The 24,482-nt window shown below is 54.8% G+C and overlaps 1 protein-coding gene across 1 annotated transcript in view; it reads left to right on the top strand.

The window, feature by feature from the left end:
• LOC134929706 (SCO-spondin-like) overlaps positions 1–24,482 on the top strand; it is a 583,357-nt gene that overhangs the window by 480,790 nt on the left and 78,085 nt on the right. Inside the window, exon 100 of the mRNA XM_063925285.1 lies at positions 23,237–23,388. Within this exon, the coding sequence (XP_063781355.1) occupies positions 23,237–23,388 (152 nt within the window). The remainder of the gene's footprint in view (positions 1–23,236; positions 23,389–24,482) is intronic.

The following is a 24,482-nucleotide window of genomic DNA, read 5'->3' as shown; positions in this document are numbered from 1 at the left end:
GTACAGATGGGGTAATGGGGCAGGGATAGTACAGATGGGGTAATGTGGCAGGGATGGTACAGATGGGGGTAATGCGGCAGGGATGGTACAGATAGTGTAATGGGGCAGGGATGGTACAGATGGGGTAATGCGGCAGGGATGGTACAGATAGGGTAATGGGGCTTGGATGGTACAGATAGGGTAATGCGGCAGGGATGGTACAGATAGGGTAATGGGGCAGGGATGGTACAGATGGGGTAATGGGGCAGGGATGGTACAGATAGGGTAAAGGGGCAGGGATGGTACAGATGGGGTAATGGGGCAGGGATGGTACAGATGGGGTAATGGGGCAGGGATGGTACAGATAGGGTAATGGGGCAGGGATGGTACAGATGGGGTAATGGGGCAGGGATGGTACAGATGGGGTAATGGGGCAGGGATGGTACAGATAGGGTAAAGGGGCAGGGATGGTACAGATGGGGTAATGGGGCAGGGATGGTACAGATAGGGTAATGCGGCAGGGATGGTACAGATAGGGTAATGGGGCAGGGATGGTACAGATGGGGTAATGGGGCAGGGATGGTACAGATGGGGTAATGGGGCAGGGATGGTACAGATAGGGTAAAGGGGCAGGGATGGTACAGATGGGGTAATGGGGCAGGGATGGTACAGATGGGGTAATGGGGCAGGGATGGTACAGATGGGGTAATGCGGCAGGGATGGTACAGATGGGGGTAATGGGGCAGGGATGGTACAGATGGGGTAATGCGGCAGATATAGTACAGATGGGGTAATGGGGCAGGGATGGTACAGATGGGGTAATGGGGCAGGGATGGTACAGATAGGGTAATGGGGCAGGGATGGTACAGATGGGGTAATGCGGCAGGGATGGTACAGATGGGGTAATGGGGCAGGGATGGTACAGATGGGGTAACGCGGCAGGGATGGTACAGATGGGGGTAATGGGGCAGGGATGGTACAGATGGGGTAATGGGGCAGGGATGGTACAGATGGGGTAATGGGGCAGGGATAGTACAGATGGGGTAATGTGGCAGGGATGGTACAGATAGGGTAATGGGGCAGGGATGGTACAGATGGGGGTAATGGGGCAGGGATGGTACAGATGGGGTAATGCGGCAGGGATGGTACAGATGGGGGTAATGGGGCAGGGATGGTACAGATGGGGTAATGCGGCAGATATAGTACAGATGGGGTAATGGGGCAGGGATGGTACAGATGGGGTAATGGGGCAGGGATGGTACAGATAGGGTAATGGGGCAGGGATGGTACAGATGGGGTAATGCGGCAGGGATGGTACAGATGGGGTAATGGGGCAGGGATGGTACAGATGGGGTAACGCGGCAGGGATGGTACAGATGGGGGTAATGGGGCAGGGATGGTACAGATGGGGTAATGGGGCAGGGATGGTACAGATGGGGTAATGGGGCAGGGATAGTACAGATGGGGTAATGTGGCAGGGATGGTACAGATAGGGTAATGGGGCAGGGATGGTACAGATGGGGGTAATGGGGCAGGGATGGTACAGATGGGGTAATGCGGCAGGGATGGTACAGATGGGGGTAATGGGGCAGGGATGGTACAGATGGGGTAATGCGGCAGATATAGTACAGATGGGGTAATGGGGCAGGGATGGTACAGATGGGGTAATGGGGCAGGGATGGTACAGATAGGGTAATGGGGCAGGGATGGTACAGATGGGGTAATGCGGCAGGGATGGTACAGATGGGGTAATGGGGCAGGGATGGTACAGATGGGGTAACGCGGCAGGGATGGTACAGATAGGGTAATGGGGCAGGGATGGTACAGATGGGGTAATGCGGCAGGGATGGTACAGATGGGGGTAATGGGGCAGGAATGGTACAGATGGGGGTAATGGGGCAGGGATGGTACAGATGGGGTAATGCGGCAGGGATGGTACAGATGGGGGTAATGGGGCAGGGATGGTACAGATGGGTAATGCGGCAGGGATGGTACAGATAGGGTAATGCGGCAGGGATGGTACAGATAGGGTAATGGGGCAGGGATGGTACAGATGGGGGTAATGCGGCAGGGATGGTACAGATGGGGTAATGAGGCAGGGATGGTACAGATAGTGTAATGGGGCAGGGATGGTACAGATAGGGTAATGCGGCAGGAATGGTACAGATGGGGTAATGGGGCAGGGATGGTACAGATAGGGTAATGGGGCAGGGATGGTACAGATAGTGTAATGGGGCAGGGATGGTACAGATAGTGTAATGGGGCAGGGATGGTACAGATAGGGTAATGCGGCAGGGATGGTACAGATGGGGTAATGCGGCAGGGATGGTACAGATAGGGTAATGGGGCAGGGATGGTACAGATAGGGTAATGCGGCAGGGATGGTACAGATGGGGTAATGGGGCAGGGATGGTACAGATGGGGTAATGAGGCAGGGATGGTACAGATAGGGTAATGGGGCAGGGATGGTACAGATGGGGTAATGGGGCAGGGATGGTACAGATGGGGTAATGGGGCAGGGATGGTACAGATGGGGTAACGCGGCAGGGATGGTACAGATGGGGGTAATGGGGCAGGGATGGTACAGATGGGGTAATGGGGCAGGGATGGTACAGATAGGGTAATGCGGCAGGGATGGTACAGATGGGGTAAGGGGGCAGGGATGGTACAGATGGGGTAATGGGGCAGGGATGGTACAGATGGGGTAATGGGGCAGGGATGGTACAGATGGGGTAATGAGGCAGGGATGGTACAGATGGGGTAATGCGGCAGATATAGTACAGATAGGGTAATGGGGCAGGGATGGTACAGATGGGGTAATGGGGCAGGGATGGTACAGATGGGGGTAATGGGGCAGGCATGGTACAGATGGGGTAATGCGGCAGGGATGGTACAGATGGGGGTAATGGGGCAGGGATAGTACAGATGGGGTAATGGGGCAGGGATGGTACAGATGGGGGTAATGCGGCAGGGATGGTACAGATGGGGTAATGAGGCAGGGATGGTACAGATAGTGTAATGGGGCAGGGATGGTACAGATAGGGTAATGCGGCAGGGATGGTACAGATAGGGTAATGCGGCAGGGATGGTACAGATAGGGTAATGGGGCAGGGATGGTACAGATGGGGTAATGGGGCAGGGATGGTACAGATGGGGTAATGGGGCAGGGATGGTACAGATAGGGTAATGGGGCAGGGATGGTACAGATAGGGTAATGGGGCAGGGATGGTACAGATGGGGTAATGGGGCAGGGATGGTACAGATATGGTAATGGGGCAGGGATGGTACAGATAGTGTAATGGGGCAGGGATGGTACAGATAGTGTAATGGGGCAGGGATGGTACAGATAGGGTAATGCGGCAGGGATGGTACAGATGGGGTAATGGGGCAGGGATGGTACAGATGGGGTAATGGGGCAGGGATGGTACAGATGGGGTAATGGGGCAGGGATGGTACAGATGGGGTAACGCGGCAGGGATGGTACAGATGGGGGTAATGGGGCAGGGATGGTACAGATGGGGTAATGGGGCAGGGATGGTACAGATGGGGTAATGGGGCAGGGATAGTACAGATGGGGTAATGTGGCAGGGATGGTACAGATAGGGTAATGGGGCAGGGATGGTACAGATGGGGGTAATGGGGCAGGGATGGTGCAGATGGGGTAATGGGGCAGGGATGGTACAGATGGGGTAATGGGGCAGGGATGGTACAGATGGGGTAATGGGGCAGGGATGGTACAGATGGGGTAACGCGGCAGGGATGGTACAGATGGGGGTAATGGGGCAGGGATGGTACAGATGGGGTAATGGGGCAGGGATGGTACAGATGGGGTAATGGGGCAGGGATGGTACAGATGGGGTAATGGGGCAGGGATAGTACAGATGGGGTAATGTGGCAGGGATGGTACAGATAGGGTAATGGGGCAGGGATGGTACAGATGGGGGTAATGGGGCAGGGATGGTACAGATGGGGTAATGCGGCAGGGATGGTACAGATGGGGGTAATGGGGCAGGGATGGTACAGATGGGGTAATGCGGCAGATATAGTACAGATGGGGTAATGCGGCAGGGATGGTACAGATGGGGTAATGGGGCAGGGATGGTACAGATATGGTAATGGGGCAGGGATGGTACAGATAGGGTAATGCGGCAGGGATGGTACAGATGGGGGTAATGGGGCAGGGATAGTACAGATGGGGTAATGGGGCAGGGATGGTACAGATGGGGGTAATGCGGCAGGGATGGTACAGATGGGGTAATGAGGCAGGGATGGTACAGATAGTGTAATGGGGCAGGGATGGTACAGATAGGGTAATGCGGCAGGGATGGTACAGATGGGGTAATGGGGCAGGGATGGTACAGATAGGGTAATGAGGCAGGGATGGTACAGATAGTGTAATGGGGCAGGGATGGTACAGATGGGGTAATGCGGCAGATATAGTACAGATGGGGTAATGGGGCAGGGATGGTACAGATGGGGTAATGGGGCAGGGATGGTACAGATAGGGTAATGGGGCAGGGATGGTACAGATAGGGTAATGCGGCAGGGATGGTACAGATGGGGTAATGGGGCAGGGATGGTACAGATATGGTAATGGGGCAGGGATGGTACAGATAGTGTAATGGGGCAGGGATGGTACAGATAGTGTAATGGGGCAGGGATGGTACAGATAGGGTAATGCGGCAGGGATGGTACAGATAGGGTAATGGGGCAGGGATGGTACAGATGGGGTAATGGGGCAGGGATGGTACAGATGGGGTAATGGGGCAGGGATGGTACAGATGGGGTAACGCGGCAGGGATGGTACAGATAGGGTAATAGGGCAGGGATGGTACAGATAGGGTAATGCGGCAGGGATGGTACAGATAGGGTAATGCGGCAGGGATGGTACAGATGGGGTAAAGGGGCAGGGATGGTACAGATGGGGTAATGGGGCAGGGATGGTACAGATGGGGTAATGGGGCAGGGATGGTACAGATAGGGTAATGGGGCAGGGATGGTACAGATAGGGTAATGCGGCAGGGATGGTACAGATGGGGTAATGGGGCAGGGATGGTACAGATGGGGTAATGGGGCAGGGATGGTACAGATGGGGTAACGCGGCAGGGATGGTACAGATGGGGGTAATGGGGCAGGGATGGTACAGATGGGGTAATGGGGCAGGGATGGTACAGATGGGGTAATGGGGCAGGGATAGTACAGATGGGGTAATGTGGCAGGGATGGTACAGATGGGGGTAATGCGGCAGGGATGGTACAGATAGTGTAATGGGGCAGGGATGGTACAGATGGGGTAATGCGGCAGGGATGGTACAGATAGGGTAATGGGGCTTGGATGGTACAGATAGGGTAATGCGGCAGGGATGGTACAGATAGGGTAATGGGGCAGGGATGGTACAGATGGGGTAATGGGGCAGGGATGGTACAGATAGGGTAAAGGGGCAGGGATGGTACAGATGGGGTAATGGGGCAGGGATGGTACAGATGGGGTAATGGGGCAGGGATGGTACAGATGGGGTAATGGGGCAGGGATGGTACAGATAGGGTAATGGGGCAGGGATGGTACAGATGGGGTAATGGGGCAGGGATGGTACAGATAGGGTAAAGGGGCAGGGATGGTACAGATGGGGTAATGGGGCAGGGATGGTACAGATGGGGTAATGGGGCAGGGATGGTACAGATAGGGTAATGGGGCAGGGATGGTACAGATAGGGTAATGGGGCAGGGATGGTACAGATAGGGTAATGCGGCAGGGATGGTACAGATGGGGTAATGGGGCAGGGATGGTACAGATGGGGTAATGGGGCAGGGATGGTACAGATGGGGTAATGGGGCAGGGATGGTACAGATGGGGTAATGTGGCAGGGATGGTACAGATGGGGGTAATGCGGCAGGGATGGTACAGATAGTGTAATGGGGCAGGGATGGTACAGATGGGGTAATGCGGCAGGGATGGTACAGATAGGGTAATGGGGCTTGGATGGTACAGATAGGGTAATGCGGCAGGGATGGTACAGATAGGGTAATGGGGCAGGGATGGTACAGATGGGGTAATGGGGCAGGGATGGTACAGATATGGTAATGGGGCAGGGATGGTACAGATAGGGTAATGCGGCAGGGATGGTACAGATGGGGGTAATGGGGCAGGGATAGTACAGATGGGGTAATGGGGCAGGGATGGTACAGATGGGGGTAATGCGGCAGGGATGGTACAGATGGGGTAATGAGGCAGGGATGGTACAGATAGTGTAATGGGGCAGGGATGGTACAGATAGGGTAATGCGGCAGGGATGGTACAGATGGGGTAATGGGGCAGGGATGGTACAGATAGGGTAATGAGGCAGGGATGGTACAGATAGTGTAATGGGGCAGGGATGGTACAGATGGGGTAATGCGGCAGATATAGTACAGATGGGGTAATGGGGCAGGGATGGTACAGATGGGGTAATGGGGCAGGGATGGTACAGATAGGGTAATGGGGCAGGGATGGTACAGATAGGGTAATGGGGCAGGGATGGTACAGATAGGGTAATGCGGCAGGGATGGTACAGATGGGGTAATGGGGCAGGGATGGTACAGATGGGGTAATGGGGCAGGGATGGTACAGATGGGGTAATGCGGCAGGGATGGTACAGATGGGGTAATGGGGCAGGGATGGTACAGATATGGTAATGGGGCAGGGATGGTACAGATAGGGTAATGCGGCAGGGATGGTACAGATGGGGGTAATGGGGCAGGGATAGTACAGATGGGGTAATGGGGCAGGGATGGTACAGATGGGGGTAATGCGGCAGGGATGGTACAGATGGGGTAATGAGGCAGGGATGGTACAGATAGTGTAATGGGGCAGGGATGGTACAGATAGGGTAATGCGGCAGGGATGGTACAGATGGGGTAATGGGGCAGGGATGGTACAGATAGGGTAATGAGGCAGGGATGGTACAGATAGTGTAATGGGGCAGGGATGGTACAGATGGGGTAATGCGGCAGATATAGTACAGATGGGGTAATGGGGCAGGGATGGTACAGATGGGGTAATGGGGCAGGGATGGTACAGATAGGGTAATGGGGCAGGGATGGTACAGATAGGGTAATGCGGCAGGGATGGTACAGATGGGGTAATGGGGCAGGGATGGTACAGATATGGTAATGGGGCAGGGATGGTACAGATAGTGTAATGGGGCAGGGATGGTACAGATAGTGTAATGGGGCAGGGATGGTACAGATAGGGTAATGCGGCAGGGATGGTACAGATAGGGTAATGGGGCAGGGATGGTACAGATGGGGTAATGGGGCAGGGATGGTACAGATGGGGTAATGGGGCAGGGATGGTACAGATGGGGTAACGCGGCAGGGATGGTACAGATAGGGTAATAGGGCAGGGATGGTACAGATAGGGTAATGCGGCAGGGATGGTACAGATAGGGTAATGCGGCAGGGATGGTACAGATGGGGTAAAGGGGCAGGGATGGTACAGATGGGGTAATGGGGCAGGGATGGTACAGATGGGGTAATGGGGCAGGGATGGTACAGATAGGGTAATGGGGCAGGGATGGTACAGATAGGGTAATGCGGCAGGGATGGTACAGATGGGGTAATGGGGCAGGGATGGTACAGATGGGGTAATGGGGCAGGGATGGTACAGATGGGGTAACGCGGCAGGGATGGTACAGATGGGGGTAATGGGGCAGGGATGGTACAGATGGGGTAATGGGGCAGGGATGGTACAGATGGGGTAATGGGGCAGGGATAGTACAGATGGGGTAATGTGGCAGGGATGGTACAGATGGGGGTAATGCGGCAGGGATGGTACAGATAGTGTAATGGGGCAGGGATGGTACAGATGGGGTAATGCGGCAGGGATGGTACAGATAGGGTAATGGGGCTTGGATGGTACAGATAGGGTAATGCGGCAGGGATGGTACAGATAGGGTAATGGGGCAGGGATGGTACAGATGGGGTAATGGGGCAGGGATGGTACAGATAGGGTAAAGGGGCAGGGATGGTACAGATGGGGTAATGGGGCAGGGATGGTACAGATGGGGTAATGGGGCAGGGATGGTACAGATAGGGTAATGGGGCAGGGATGGTACAGATAGGGTAATGGGGCAGGGATGGTACAGATGGGGTAATGGGGCAGGGATGGTACAGATAGGGTAAAGGGGCAGGGATGGTACAGATGGGGTAATGGGGCAGGGATGGTACAGATGGGGTAATGGGGCAGGGATGGTACAGATAGGGTAATGGGGCAGGGATGGTACAGATAGGGTAATGCGGCAGGGATGGTACAGATGGGGTAATGGGGCAGGGATGGTACAGATGGGGTAATGGGGCAGGGATGGTACAGATGGGGTAACGCGGCAGGGATGGTACAGATGGGGGTAATGGGGCAGGGATGGTACAGATGGGGTAATGGGGCAGGGATGGTACAGATGGGGTAATGGGGCAGGGATAGTACAGATGGGGTAATGTGGCAGGGATGGTACAGATAGGGTAATGGGGCAGGGATGGTACAGATGGGGGTAATGGGGCAGGGATGGTACAGATGGGGTAATGCGGCAGGGATGGTACAGATGGGGGTAATGGGGCAGGGATGGTACAGATGGGGTAATGCGGCAGATATAGTACAGATGGGGTAATGGGGCAGGGATGGTACAGATGGGGTAATGGGGCAGGGATGGTACAGATAGGGTAATGGGGCAGGGATGGTACAGATGGGGTAATGCGGCAGGGATGGTACAGATGGGGTAATGGGGCAGGGATGGTACAGATGGGGTAACGCGGCAGGGATGGTACAGATGGGGGTAATGGGGCAGGGATGGTACAGATGGGGTAATGGGGCAGGGATGGTACAGATGGGGTAATGGGGCAGGGATAGTACAGATGGGGTAATGTGGCAGGGATGGTACAGATAGGGTAATGGGGCAGGGATGGTACAGATGGGGGTAATGGGGCAGGGATGGTACAGATGGGGGTAATGGGGCAGGGATGGTACAGATGGGGTAATTGGGCAGGGATGGTACAGATGGGGGTAATGCGGCAGGGATGGTACAGATAGTGTAATGGGGCAGGGATGGTACAGATGGGGTAATGCGGCAGGGATGGTACAGATAGGGTAATGGGGCTTGGATGGTACAGATAGGGTAATGCGGCAGGGATGGTACAGATAGGGTAATGGGGCAGGGATGGTACAGATGGGGTAATGGGGCAGGGATGGTACAGATAGGGTAAAGGGGCAGGGATGGTACAGATGGGGTAATGGGGCAGGGATGGTACAGATGGGGTAATGGGGCAGGGATGGTACAGATAGGGTAATGGGGCAGGGATGGTACAGATAGGGTAATGCGGCAGGGATGGTACAGATGGGGTAATGGGGCAGGGATGGTACAGATGGGGTAATGGGGCAGGGATGGTACAGATGGGGTAACGCGGCAGGGATGGTACAGATGGGGGTAATGGGGCAGGGATGGTACAGATGGGGTAATGGGGCAGGGATGGTACAGATAGGGTAATGGGGCAGGGATGGTACAGATGGGGTAATGCGGCAGGGATGGTACAGATGGGGTAATGGGGCAGGGATAGTACAGAAAGGGTAATGCGGCAGGGATGGTACAGATGGGGTAATGGGGCAGGGATGGTACAGATGGGGTAATGCGGCAGGGATAGTACAGATGGGGTAATGGGGCAGGGATGGTACAGATAAGGTAATGGGGCAGGGATGGTACAGATGGGGTAATGCGGCAGGGATGGTACAGATGGGGTAATTGGGCAGGGATGGTACAGATGGGGTAATTGGGCAGGGATGGTACAGATGGGGGTAATGCGGCAGGGATGGTACAGATAGTGTAATGGGGCAGGGATGGTACAGATGGGGTAATGCGGCAGGGATGGTACAGATGGGGTAATGCGGCAGGGATGGTACAGATAGTGTAATGGGGCAGGGATGGTACAGATGGGGTAATGCGGCAGGGATGGTACAGATAGGGTAATGGGGCAGGGATGGTACAGATAGTGTAATGCGGCAGGGATGGTACAGATAGGGTAATGGGGCAGGGATGGTACAGATAGTGTAATGCGGCAGGGATGGTACAGATAGGGTAATGGGGCAGGGATGGTACAGATGGGGTAATGGGGCAGGGATGGTACAGATAGGGTAATGCGGCAGGGATGGTACAGATGGGGTAATGGGGCAGGGATGGTACAGATGGGGTAATGGGGCAGGGATGGTACAGATGGGGTAATGGGGCAGGGATGGTACAGATGGGGTAACGCGGCAGGGATGGTACAGATGGGGGTAATGGGGCAGGGATGGTACAGATGGGGGAAATGGGGCAGGGATGGTACAGATGGGGGAAATGGGGCAGGGATGGTACAGATGGGGTAACGCGGCAGGGATGGTACAGATGGGGGTAATGGGGCAGGGATGGTACAGATGGGGGTAATGGGGCAGGAATGGTACAGATGGGGGTAATGGGGCAGGGATGGTACAGATGGGGTAATGCGGCAGGGATGGTACAGATGGGGGTAATGGGGCAGGGATGGTACAGATGGGTAATGCGGCAGGGATGGTACAGATGGGGTAATGGGGCAGGGATGGTACAGATATGGTAATGGGTAAGGGATGGTACAGATGGGGTAATGCGGCAGGGATGGTACAGATGGGGTAACGAGGCAGGGATGGTACAGATGGGGTAACGCGGCAGGGATGGTACAGATGGGGTAACGCGGCAGGGATGGTACAGATTGGGGTAATGGGGCAGGGATGGTACAGATAGGGTAATGTGGCAGGGATGGTACAGATGGGGTAATGGGGCAGGGATGGTACAGATGGGGTAATGCGGCAGGGATGGTACAGATGGGGTAACGCGGCAGGGATGGTACAGATTGGGGTAATGGGGCAGGGATGGTACAGATAGGGTAATGTGGCAGGGATGGTACAGATGGGGTAATGGGGCAGGGATGGTACAGATGGGGTAATGGGGCAGGGATGGTACAGATGGGGTAATGGGGCAGGGATGGTACAGATGGGGTAATGGGGCAGGGATGGTACAGATGGGGTAATGCGGCAGGGATGGTACAGATAGGGTAATGGGGCAGGGATGGTACAGATGGGGTAATGGGGCAGGGATGGTACAGATGGTGTAATGGGGCAGGGATGGTACAGATGGGGTAATGCGGCAGATATAGTACAGATGGGGTAATGGGGCAGGGATGGTACAGATGGTGTAATGGGGCAGGGATGGTACAGATAGGGTAATGGGGCAGGGATGGTACAGATGGGGTAATGGGGCAGGGATGGTACAGATAAGGTAATGGGGCAGGGATGGTACAGATAGGGTAATGGGGCAGGGATGGTACAGATGGGGTAATGCGGCAGGGATGGTACAGATGGGGTAATTGGGCAGGGATGGTACAGATGGGGTAATGCGGCAGGGATAGTACAGATGGGGTAATGGGGCAGGGATGGTACAGATAAGGTAATGGGGCAGGGATGGTACAGATAGGGTAATGGGGCAGGGATGGTACAGATGGGGTAATGCGGCAGGGATGGTACAGATGGGGTAATTGGGCAGGGATGGTACAGATGGGGTAATTGGGCAGGGATGGTACAGATGGGGGTAATGCGGCAGGGATGGTACAGATAGTGTAATGGGGCAGGGATGGTACAGATGGGGTAATGCGGCAGGGATGGTACAGATAGGGTAATGGGGCTTGGATGGTACAGATAGGGTAATGCGGCAGGGATGGTACAGATAGGGTAATGGGGCAGGGATGGTACAGATGGGGTAATGGGGCAGGGATGGTACAGATGGGGTAATGGGGCAGGGATGGTACAGATGGGGTAACGCGGCAGGGATGGTACAGATGGGGGTAATGGGGCAGGGATGGTACAGATGGGGGTAATGGGGCAGGGATGGTACAGATGGGGTAACGCGGCAGGGATGGTACAGATGGGGTAACGCGGCAGGGATGGTACAGATGGGGGTAATGGGGCAGGGATGGTACAGATGGGGTAATGGGGCAGGGATGGTACAGATGGGGTAATGGGGCAGGGATGGTACAGATGGGGGTAATGGGGCAGGGATGGTACAGATGGGGTAATGCGGCAGGGATGGTACAGATGGGGGTAATGGGCCAGGGATGGTACAGATGGGTAATGCGGCAGGGATGGTACAGATGGGGTAATGGGGCAGGGATGGTACAGATGGGGTAACGCGGCAGGGATGGTACAGATGGGGTAACGCGGCAGGGATGGTACAGATGGGGTAACGCGGCAGGGATGGTACAGATTGGGGAAATGGGGCAGGGATGGTACAGATGGGGTAATGGGGCAGGGATGGTACAGATGGGGTAATGGGGCAGGGATGGTACAGATGGGGTAATGTGGCAGGGATGGTACAGATGGGGTAATGGGGCAGGGATGGTACAGATGGGGTAATGCGGCAGGGATGGTACAGATGGGGTAACGCGGCAGGGATGGTACAGATTAGGGTAATGGGGCAGGGATGGTACAGATAGGGTAATGTGGCAGGGATGGTACAGATGGGGTAATGGGGCAGGGATGGTACAGATGGGGTAATGGGGCAGGGATGGTACAGATTGGTTTAATGGGGCAGGGATGGTACAGATGGGGTAATGCGGCAGGGATGGTACAGATAGGGTAATGGGGCAGGGATGGTACAGATGGGGTAATGGGGCAGGGATGGTACAGATGGGGTAATGGGGCAGGGATGGTACAGATGGGGTAATGGGGCAGGGATGGTACAGATGGGGTAATGGGGCAGGGATGGTACAGATGGGGTAATGGGGCAGGGATGGTACAGATGGGGTAATGGGGCAGGGATGGTACAGATGGGGTAATGGGGCAGGGATGGTACAGATGGGGTAATGCGGCAGGGATGGTACAGATGGGGTAATGGGGCAGGGATGGTACAGATGGGGTTATGGGGCAGGGATGGTACAGATTGTGTAATGGGGCAGGGATGGTACAGATGGGGTAATGCGGCAGGGATGGTACAGATGGGGTAATGGGGCAGGGAAGGTACAGATGGGGTAATGCGGCAGGGATGGTACAGATGGGGTAATGGGGCAGGGATGGTACAGATGGGGTTATGGGGCAGGTATGGTACAGATTGTGTAATGGGGCAGGGATGGTACAGATGGGGTAATGCGGCACGGATGGTACAGATGGGGTAATGCGGCAGGGATGGTACAGATGGGGTAATGGGGCAGGGATGGTACAGATGGGGTAATGCGGCAGGGATGGTACAGATGGGGTAATGGGGCAGGGATGGTACAGATGGGGTAATGCGGCAGGGATGGTACAGATAGTGTAATGGGGCAGGGATGGTACAGATAGGGTAATGCGGCAGGGATGGTACAGATGGGGTAATGAGGCAGGGATGGTACAGATAGGGTAATGCGGCAGGGATGGTACAGATAGGGTAATGCGGCAGGGATGGTACAGATGGGGTAATGGGGCAGGGATGGTACAGATAGTGTAATGGGGCAGGGATGGTACAGATAGGGTAATGCGGCAGGGATGGTACAGATAGGGTAATGGGGCAGGGATGGTACAGATAGTGTAATGGGGCAGGGATGGTACAGATGGGGTAATGCGGCAGATATAGTACAGATGGGGTAATGGGGCAGGGATGGTACAGATGGGGTAATGGGGCAGGGATGGTACAGATAGGGTAATGGGGCAGGGATGGTACAGATGGGGTAATGCGGCAGGGATGGTACAGATGGGGTAATGGGGCAGGGATAGTACAGAAAGGGTAATACGGCAGGGATGGTACAGATGGGGTAATGGGGCAGGGATGGTACAGATGGGGTAATGCGGCAGGGATAGTACAGATGGGGTAATGGGGCAGGGATGGTACAGATAAGGTAATGGGGCAGGGATGGTACAGATAGGGTAATGGGGCAGGGATGGTACAGATGGGGTAATGCGGCAGGGATGGTACAGATGGGGTAATTGGGCAGGGATGGTACAGATGGGGTAATTGGGCAGGGATGGTACAGATGGGGGTAATGCGGCAGGGATGGTACAGATAGTGTAATGGGGCAGGGATGGTACAGATGGGGTAATGCGGCAGGGATGGTACAGATAGGGTAATGGGGCAGGGATGGTACAGATAGGGTAATGCGGCAGGGATGGTACAGATAGGGTAATGGGGCAGGGATGGTACAGATGGGGTAATGGGGCAGGGATGGTACAGATGGGGTAATGGGGCAGGGATGGTACAGATGGGGTAACGCGACAGGGATGGTACAGATGGGAGTAATGGGGCAGGGATGGAACAGATGGGGGTAATGGGGCAAGGATGGTACAGATGGGGTAACGCGGCAGGGATGGTACAGATGGGGGTAATGGGGCAGGGATGGTACAGATGGGGTAATGGGGCAGGGATGGTACAGATGGGGTAATGGGGCAGGGATGGTACAGATGGGGTAATGGGGCAGGGAAAGTACAGATGGGGTAATGAGGCAGGGATGGTACAGATGGGGTAATGCGGCAGATATAGTACAGATAGGGTAATGGGGCAGGGATGGTACAGATGGGGTAATGCGGCAGGGATGGTACAGATGGGGGTAATGGGGCAGGCATGGTACAGATGGGGTAATGCGGCAGGGATGGTACAGATGGGGGTAATGGGGCAGGGATAGTACAGATGGGGTAATGGGGCAGGGATGGTACAGATGGGGGTAATGCGGCAGGGATGGTACAGATGGGGTAATGAGGCAGGGATGGTACAGATAGTGTAATGGGGCAGGGATGGTACAGATAGGGTAATGCGGCAGGGATGGTACAGATGGGGTAATGGGGCAGTGTTGGTACAGATAGGGTAATGAGGCAGGGATGGTACAGATAGTGTAATGGGGCAGGGATGGTACAGATGGGGTAATGCGGCAGATATAGTACAGATGGGGTAATGGGGCAGGGATGGTACAGATGGGGTAATGGGGCAGGGATGGTACAGATAGGGTAATGGGGCAGGGATGGTACAGATAGGGTAATGCGGCAGGGATGGTACAGATGGGGTAATGGGGCAGGGATGGTACAGATATGGTAATGGGGCAGGGATGGTACAGATAGTGTAATGGGGCAGGGATGGTACAGATAGTGTAATGGGGCAGGGATGGTACAGATAGGGTAATGCGGCAGGGATGGTACAGATAGGGTAATGGGGCAGGGATGGTACAGATGGGGTAATGGGGCAGGGATGGTACAGATGGGGTAATGGGGCAGGGATGGTACAGATGGGGTAACGCGGCAGGGATGGTACAGATAGGGTAATGGGGCAGGGATGGTACAGATAGGGTAATGCGGCAGGGGTGGTACAGATGGGGTAATGGGGCAGGGATGGTACAGATATGGTAATGGGGCAGGGATGGTACAGATGGGGTAATGGGGCAGGGATGGTACAGATGGGGTAATGCGGCAGGGATGGTACAGATGGGGGTAATGGGGCAGGGATGGTACAGATGGGATAATGGGGCAGGGATGGTACAGATAGGGTAATGGGGCAGGGATGGTACAGATGGGGTAATGGGGCAGGGATGGTACAGATGGGGTAATGCGGCAGGGATGGTACAGATGGGGTAATGGGGCAGGGATGGTACAGATGGGGTAATGCGGCAGGGATGGTACAGATGGGGTAATGAGGCAGGGATGGTACAGATAGGGTAATGCGGCAGGGATGGTACAGATAGGGTAATGCGGCAGGGATGGTACAGATGGGGTAATGGGGCAGGGATGGTACAGATAGTGTAATGGGGCAGGGATGGTACAGATAGGGTAATGCGGCAGGGATGGTACAGATGGGGTAATGAGGCAGGGATGGTACAGATAGGGTAATGCGGCAGGGATGGTACAGATAGGGTAATGCGGCAGGGATGGTACAGATGGGGTAATGGGGCAGGGATGGTACAGATAGTGTAATGGGGCAGGGATGGTACAGATAGGGTAATGCGGCAGGGATGGTACAGATAGGGTAATGGGGCAGGGATGGTACAGATAGTGTAATGGGGCAGGGATGGTACAGATGGGGTAATGCGGCAGATATAGTACAGATGGGGTAATGGGGCAGGGATGGTACAGATGGGGTAATGGGGCAGGGATGGTACAGATAGGGTAATGGGGCAGGGATGGTACAGATGGGGTAATGCGGCAGGGATGGTACAGATGGGGTAATGGGGCAGGGATAGTACAGAAAGGGTAATACGGCAGGGATGGTACAGATGGGGTAATGGGGCAGGGATGGTACAGATGGGGTAATGCGGCAGGGATAGTACAGATGGGGTAATGGGGCAGGGATGGTACAGATAAGGTAATGGGGCAGGGATGGTACAGATAGGGTAATGGGGCAGGGATGGTACAGATGGGGTAATGCGGCAGGGATGGTACAGATGGGGTAATTGGGCAGGGATGGTACAGATGGGGTAATTGGGCAGGGATGGTACAGATGGGGGTAATGCGGCAGGGATGGTACAGATAGTGTAATGGGGCAGGGATGGTACAGATGGGGTAATGCGGCAGGGATGGTACAGATAGGGTAATGGGGCAGGGATGGTACAGATAGGGTAATGCGGCAGGGATGGTACAGATAGGGTAATGGGGCAGGGATGGTACAGATGGGGTAATGGGGCAGGGATGGTACAGATGGGGTAATGGGGCAGGGATGGTACAGATGGGGTAACGCGACAGGGATGGTACAGATGGGAGTAATGGGGCAGGGATGGAACAGATGGGGGTAATGGGGCAAGGATGGTACAGATGGGGTAACGCGGCAGGGATGGTACAGATGGGGGTAATGGGGCAGGGATGGTACAGATGGGGTAATGGGGCAGGGATGGTACAGATGGGGTAATGGGGCAGGGATGGTACAGATGGGGTAATGGGGCAGGGAAAGTACAGATGGGGTAATGAGGCAGGGATGGTACAGATGGGGTAATGCGGCAGATATAGTACAGATAGGGTAATGGGGCAGGGATGGTACAGATGGGGTAATGCGGCAGGGATGGTACAGATGGGGGTAATGGGGCAGGCATGGTACAGATGGGGTAATGCGGCAGGGATGGTACAGATGGGGGTAATGGGGCAGGGATAGTACAGATGGGGTAATGGGGCAGGGATGGTACAGATGGGGGTAATGCGGCAGGGATGGTACAGATGGGGTAATGAGGCAGGGATGGTACAGATAGTGTAATGGGGCAGGGATGGTACAGATAGGGTAATGCGGCAGGGATGGTACAGATGGGGTAATGGGGCAGTGTTGGTACAGATAGGGTAATGAGGCAGGGATGGTACAGATAGTGTAATGGGGCAGGGATGGTACAGATGGGGTAATGCGGCAGATATAGTACAGATGGGGTAATGGGGCAGGGATGGTACAGATGGGGTAATGGGGCAGGGATGGTACAGATAGGGTAATGGGGCAGGGATGGTACAGATAGGGTAATGCGGCAGGGATGGTACAGATGGGGTAATGGGGCAGGGATGGTACAGATATGGTAATGGGGCAGGGATGGTACAGATAGTGTAATGGGGCAGGGATGGTACAGATAGTGTAATGGGGCAGGTATGGTACAGATAGGGTAATGCGGCAGGGATGGTACAGATAGGGTAATGGGGCAGGGATGGTACAGATGGGGTAATGGGGCAGGGATGGTACAGATGGGGTAATGGGGCAGGGATGGTACAGATGGGGTAACGCGGCAGGGATGGTACAGATAGGGTAATGGGGCAGGGATGGTACAGATAGGGTAATGCGGCAGGGGTGGTACAGATGGGGTAATGGGGCAGGGATGGTACAGATATGGTAATGGGGCAGGGATGGTACAGATGGGGTAATGGGGCAGGGATGGTACAGATGGGGTAATGCGGCAGGGATGGTACAGATGGGGGTAATGGGGCAGGGATGGTACAGATGGGATAATGGGGCAGGGATGGTACAGATAGGGTAATGGGGCAGGGATGGTACAGATGGGGTAATGGGGCAGGGATGGTACAGATGGGGTAATGCGGCAGGGATGGTACAGATGGGGTAATGGGGCAGGGATGGTACAGATGGGGTAATGGGGCAGGGATGGTACAGATGGGGTAATGGGGCAGGGATGGTACAGATAGGGTAATGCGGCAGGGATGGTACAGATGGTGTAATGCGGCAGGGATGGTACAGATGGGGTAATGCGGCAGGGATGGTACAGATGGGGTAATGGGGCAGGGATGGTACAGATGGGGTAATGGGGTAGGGATGGTACAGACGGGGTAATGGGGCAGGGATGGTACAGATGGGGTAATGAGGCAGGGATGGTACAGATGGGGTAATGAGGCAGGGATGGTACAGATAGTGTAATGGGGCAGGGATGGTACAGATAGGGTAATGGGGCAGGGATGGTACGGATAGTGTAATGAGGCAGGGATGGTACAGATAGTGTAATGAGGCAGGGATGGTACAGATAGTGTAATGAGGCAGGGATGGTACAGATGGGGTAATGGGGCAGGGATGGTACAGATGGGGTAATGAGGCAGGGATGGTACAGATAGTGTAATGGGGCAGGGATGGTACAGATAGGGTAATGGGGCAGGGATGGTACAGATAGTGTAATGAGGCAGGGATGGTACAGATAGTGTAATGAGGCAGGGATGGTACAGATGGGGTAATGCGGCAGGGATGGTACAGATGGGGGTAATGGGGCAGGGATGGTACAGATGGGGTAATGCGGCAGGGATGGTACAGATAGGGTAATGGGGCAGGGATGGTACAGATAGTGTAATGAGGCAGGGATGGTACAGATAGTGTAACGAGGCAGGGATGGTACAGATGGGGTAATGCGGCAGGGATGGTACAGATGGGGGTAATGGGGCAGGGATGGTACAGATGGGGTAATGCGGCAGGGATGGTACAGATGGGGTAATGGGGCAGGGATGGTACAGATAGTGTAATGGGGCAGGGATGGTACAGATAGGGTAATGCGGCAGGGATGGTACAGATGGGGTAATGGGGCAGGGATGGTACAGATAGGGTAATGGGGCAGGGATGGTACAGATAGTGTAATGGGGCAGGGATGGTACAGATGGGGTAATGCGGCAGATATAGTACAGATGGGGTAATGGGGCAGGGATGGTACAGATGGGGTAATGGGGCAGGGATGGTACAGATAGGGTAATGGGGCAGGGATGGTACAGATGGGGTAACGCGTCAGGGATGGTACAGATGGGGGTAACGCGGCAGGGATGGTACAGATGGGGTAATGGGGCAGGGATGGTACAGATAGGGTAATGCGGCAGGGATGGTACAGATAGGGTAATGGGGCAGGGATGGAACAGATGGGGTAATGGGGCAGGGATGGTACAGATGGGGTAATGGGGCAGGGATGGTACAGATGGGGTAATGAGGCAGGGATGGTACAGATGGGGTAATGCGGCAGATATAGTACAGATAGGGTAATGGGGCAGGGATGGTACAGATGGGGTAATGCGGCAGGGATGGTACAGATGGGGGTAATGGGGCAGGGATGGTACAGATGGGGTAATGCGGCAGGGATGGTACAGATGGGGTAATGGGGCAGGGATGGTACAGATGGGGTAATGCGGCAGGGATGGTACAGATAGGGTAATGCGGCAGGGATGGTACAGATAGGGTAATGGGGCAGGGATGGTACAGATGGGGGTAATGCGGCAGGGATGGTACAGATGGGGTAATGGGGCAGGGATGGTACAGATAGGGTAATGGGGCAGGGATGGTACAGATGGGGTAATGGGGCAGGGATGGTACAGATAGTGTAATGGGGCAGGGATGGTACAGATGTGGTAATGCGGCAGGGGTGGCACAGATGGGGTAATGGGGCAGGGATGGTACAGATGGGGTAATGGGGCAGGGATGGTACAGAGAGGGTAATGCGGCAGGGATGGTACAGATAGGGTAACGCTGCAGGGATGGTACAGATGGGGGTAACGCGGCAGGGATGGTACAGATGGGGTAATACGGCAGGGATGGTACAGATGGGGTAATGGGGCAGGGATGGTACAGATGGGGTAATGGGGCAGGGATGGTACAGATAGGGTAATGGGGCAGGGATGGTACAGATGGGGTAATGGGGCAGGGATGGTACAGATAGTGTAATGGGGCAGGGATGGTACAGATGGGGTAATGGGGCAGGGATGGTACAGATAGGGTAATGGGGCAGGGATGGTACAGATAGGGTAATGGGGCAGGGATGGTACAGATAGGGTAATGGGGCAGGGGTGGTACAGATGGGGTAATGGGGCAGGGATGGTACAGATAGGGTAACGCGGCAGGGATGGTACAGATGGGGGTAATGCGGCAGGGATGGTACAGATGGGGTAATACGGCAGGGATGGTACAGATGGGGTAATGGGGCAGGGATGGTACAGATAGGGTAACGCTGCAGGGATGGTACAGATGGGGGTAACGCGGCAGGGATGGTACAGATGGAGTAATACGGCAGGGATGGTACAGATGGGGTAATGGGGCAGGGATGGTACAGAGAGGATAACGCGGCAGGGATGGTACAGAGAGGATAACGCGGCAGGGATGGTACAGATGAGGATAACGTGGCAGGGATGGCACAGATGGGGGTAACGCGGCAGGGATGGTACAGAGAGGATAACGCGGCAGGGATGGTACAGATGGGGGTAACGCGGCAGGGATGGTACAGATGAGGATAACGTGGCAGGGATGGTACAGAGAGGATAACGCGGCAGGGATGGTACAGAGAGGATAACGCGGCAGGGATGGCACAGATGGGGGTAACGCGGCAGGGATGGTACAGATGGGGTAACGCGGCAGGGATGGTACAGATGAGGATAACGTGGCAGGGATGGCACAGATGGGGGTAACGCGGCAGGGATGGTACAGAGAGGATAACGCGGCAGGGATGGTACAGAGAGGATAACGCTGCAGGGATGGCACAGATGGGGTAACGCGGCAGGGATGGTACAGATGGGGTAACGCGGCAGGGATGGTACAGATGGGGTAATACGGCAGGGATGGTACAGATGGGGTAATGGGGCAGGGATGGTACATAGAGGGTAATGCGGCAGGGATGGTACAGATAGGGTAACGCTGCAGGGATGGTACAGATGGGGGTAACGCGGCAGGGATGGTACAGATGGGGTAATACGGCAGGGATGGTACAGATGGGGTAATGGGGCAGGGATGGTACAGATGGGGTAATGGGGCAGGGATGGTACAGATAGGGTAATGGGGCAGGGATGGTACAGATGGGGTAATGGGGCAGGGATGGTACAGATAGTGTAATGGGGCAGGGATGGTACAGATAGTGTAATGGGGCAGGGATGGTACAGATGGGGTAATGGGGCAGGGATGGTACAGATAGGGTAATGGGGCAGGGATGGTACAGATAGGGTAATGGGGCAGGGATGGTACAGATAGTGTAATGGGGCAGGGATGGTACAGATGTGGTAATGCGGCAGGGGTGGCACAGATGGGGTAATGGGGCAGGGGTGGTACAGATGGGGTAATGGGGCAGGGATGGTACAGATAGGGTAACGCGGCAGGGATGGTACAGATGGGGGTAACGCGGCAGGGATGGTACAGATGGGGTAACACGGCAGGGATGGTACAGATGGGGTAACGCGGCAGGGATGGTACAGATGGGGGTAACGCGGCAGGGATGGTACAGATGGGGTAACACGGCAGGGATGGTACAGATGGGGTAATGGGGCAGGGATGGTACAGATAGGGTAACGCTGCAGGGATGGTACAGATGGGGGTAACGCGGCAGGGATGGTACAGATGGGGTAACACGGCAGGGATGGTACAGATGGGGTAATGGGGCAGGGATGGTACAGATAGGGTAACGCTGCAGGGATGGTACAGATGGGGGTAACGCGGCAGGGATGGTACAGATGGGGTAATACGGCAGGGATGGTACAGATGGGGTAATGGGGCAGGGATGGTACAGAGAGGATAACGCGGCAGGGATGGTACAGATGGGGGTAACGCGGCAGGGATGGTACAGAGAGGATAACGCGGCAGGGATGGTACAGATGAGGATAACGTGGCAGGGATGGTACAGAGAGGATAACGCGGCAGGGATGGTACAGAGAGGATAACGCGGCAGGGATGGTACAGAGAGGATAACGCGGCAGGGATGGTACAGATGGGGGTAACGCGGCAGGGATGGTACAGAGAGGATAACGCGGCAGGGATGGTACAGATGAGGATAACGTGGCAGGGATGGTACAGAGAGGATAACGCGGCAGGGATGGTACAGAGAGGATAACGCGGCAGGGATGGTACAGAGAGGATAACGCGGCAGGGATGGTACAGAGAGGATAACGTGGCAGGGATGGCACAGATGGGGGTAACGCGGCAGGGATGGTACAGATGGGGTAACGCGGCAGGGATGGTACAGATGGGGGTAACGTGGCAGGGATGGTACAGAGAGGATAACGCGGCAGGGATGGTACAGAGAGGATAATGCGGCAGGGATGGTACAGATGGGGGTAACGCGGCAGGGATGGTACAGAGAGGATAACGCGGCAGGGATGGTACAGAGAGGATAACGCGGCAGGGATGGTACAGATGAGGATAACGTGGCAGGGATGGCACAGATGGGGGTAACGCGGCAGGGATGGTACAGAGAGGATAACGTGGCAGGGATGGTACAGATGGGGTAACGCGGCAGGGATGGTACAGATGAGGATAACGTGGCAGGGATGGCACAGATGGGGGTAACGCGGCAGGGATGGTACAGATGAGGATAACGTGGCAGGGATGGTACAGATGGGGTAATGAGGCAGGGATGGTACAGATAGGGTAATGGGGCAGGGATGGTACAGATGGGGTAATGGGGCCGGGATGGTACAGATAGGGTAATGGGGCAGGGATGGTACAGATGGGGTAACGTGGCAGGGATGGTACAGATGGGGTAATGAGGCAGGGATGGTACAGATGGGGTAATGCGGCAGGGATGGTACAGATGGGGTAATGGGGCAGGGATGGTACAGATGGGGTAATGGGGCAGGGATGGTACAGATGGGGTAATGGGGCAGGGATGGTACAGATGGGGTAACGCGGCAGGGATGGCACAGAGAGGGTCCTGGGAATAGTGACAATACGGCCGAGCCTCTACAAGTGACCCTGCCTGGCAGAGGAGAGGCTCCAGGCCTCCGGAGGGGGTCTATGTCTGCCAGTGACGTCTGATAATACTGTGTGCCCGTGTCCCTGGTACATTGCTGTTATATCTGTTACTTACAGGTCCTGCAGGACGGCGCGTGTGTGACACTGCAGATGTGTCCATGTTTCCTTCCACAGTCTGCTGCTCTTTCCTGGGCTGCCAATCTCACCCTGCAAGAGAGGACAACCGGCTACCCGATGGGCACAGTCATATATCACCAGTGCAACAACTGGTAAGAGAGAGTGCAGCGCGGGCACAGCTTATATACCACCAGAGTGCGCTGTATACAGCATATAGAGGGCGCACGTTATATACCACCAGAGTGGGCTGTATTATAGAGGGTGCACGTTATATACCACCAGAGTGGGCTATATACAGTATATAGAGGGCACAGGTTATATACCACCAGAGTGGGCTGTATACAGTATATAGAGGGTGCACGTTATATACCACCAGAGTGGGCTATATACAGTATATAGAGGGCACAGGTTATATACCACCAGAGTGAGCTGTATACAGTATATAGAGGGCGCACGTTATATACCACCAGAGTGGGCTGTATACAGTATATAGAGGGCACTGGTTATATATCACCAGAGTGGGCTATATACAGTATATAGAGGGCGCACGTTATATACCACCAGAGTGGGCTATATACAGTATATAGAGGGTGCACGTTATATACCACCAGAGTGAGCTATATACAGTTTATAGAGGACGCACGTTATATACCACCAGAGTGGGCTGTATACAGTATATAGAGGGCACAGCTTATATACCCCCAGAGTGGGCTATATACAGTATATAGAGGGCGCACGTTATATACCACCAGAGTGGGCTGTATACAGTATATAGAGGGCACAGCTTATATACCACCAGAGTGGGCTGTATACAGTATATAGAGGGCACAGCTTATATACCCCCAGAGTGAGCTGTATACAGTATATAGAGGGCACAGCTTATATACTACCAGAGTGAGCTGTATACAGTATATAGAGGGCACAGCTTATATACTACCAGAGTGGGCTGTATACAGTATATAGAGAGCACAGCTTATATACCACCAGAGTGGGCTGTATACAGTATATAGAGGGCACAGGTTATATACCACCAGAGTGGGCTGTATACAGTATATAGAGGGCACAGGTTATATACCACCAAAGTGGGCTGTACACAGTATATAGAGAGCACAGTTTATATACCACCAGAGTGGGCTGTATACAGTATATAGAGGGCACAGGTTATATACCAACAGAGTTGGCTGTGTACAGTATATAGAGGGCACAGGTTATATACCCCCAGAGTGAGCTATATACAGTATATAGA

The sequence above is a fragment of the Pseudophryne corroboree genome, chromosome 5 (assembly GCF_028390025.1).
Source record: "Pseudophryne corroboree isolate aPseCor3 chromosome 5, aPseCor3.hap2, whole genome shotgun sequence".
Taxonomy (NCBI): domain Eukaryota; kingdom Metazoa; phylum Chordata; class Amphibia; order Anura; family Myobatrachidae; genus Pseudophryne; species Pseudophryne corroboree.
This window is presented reverse-complemented; position numbering and strand designations above follow the sequence as displayed.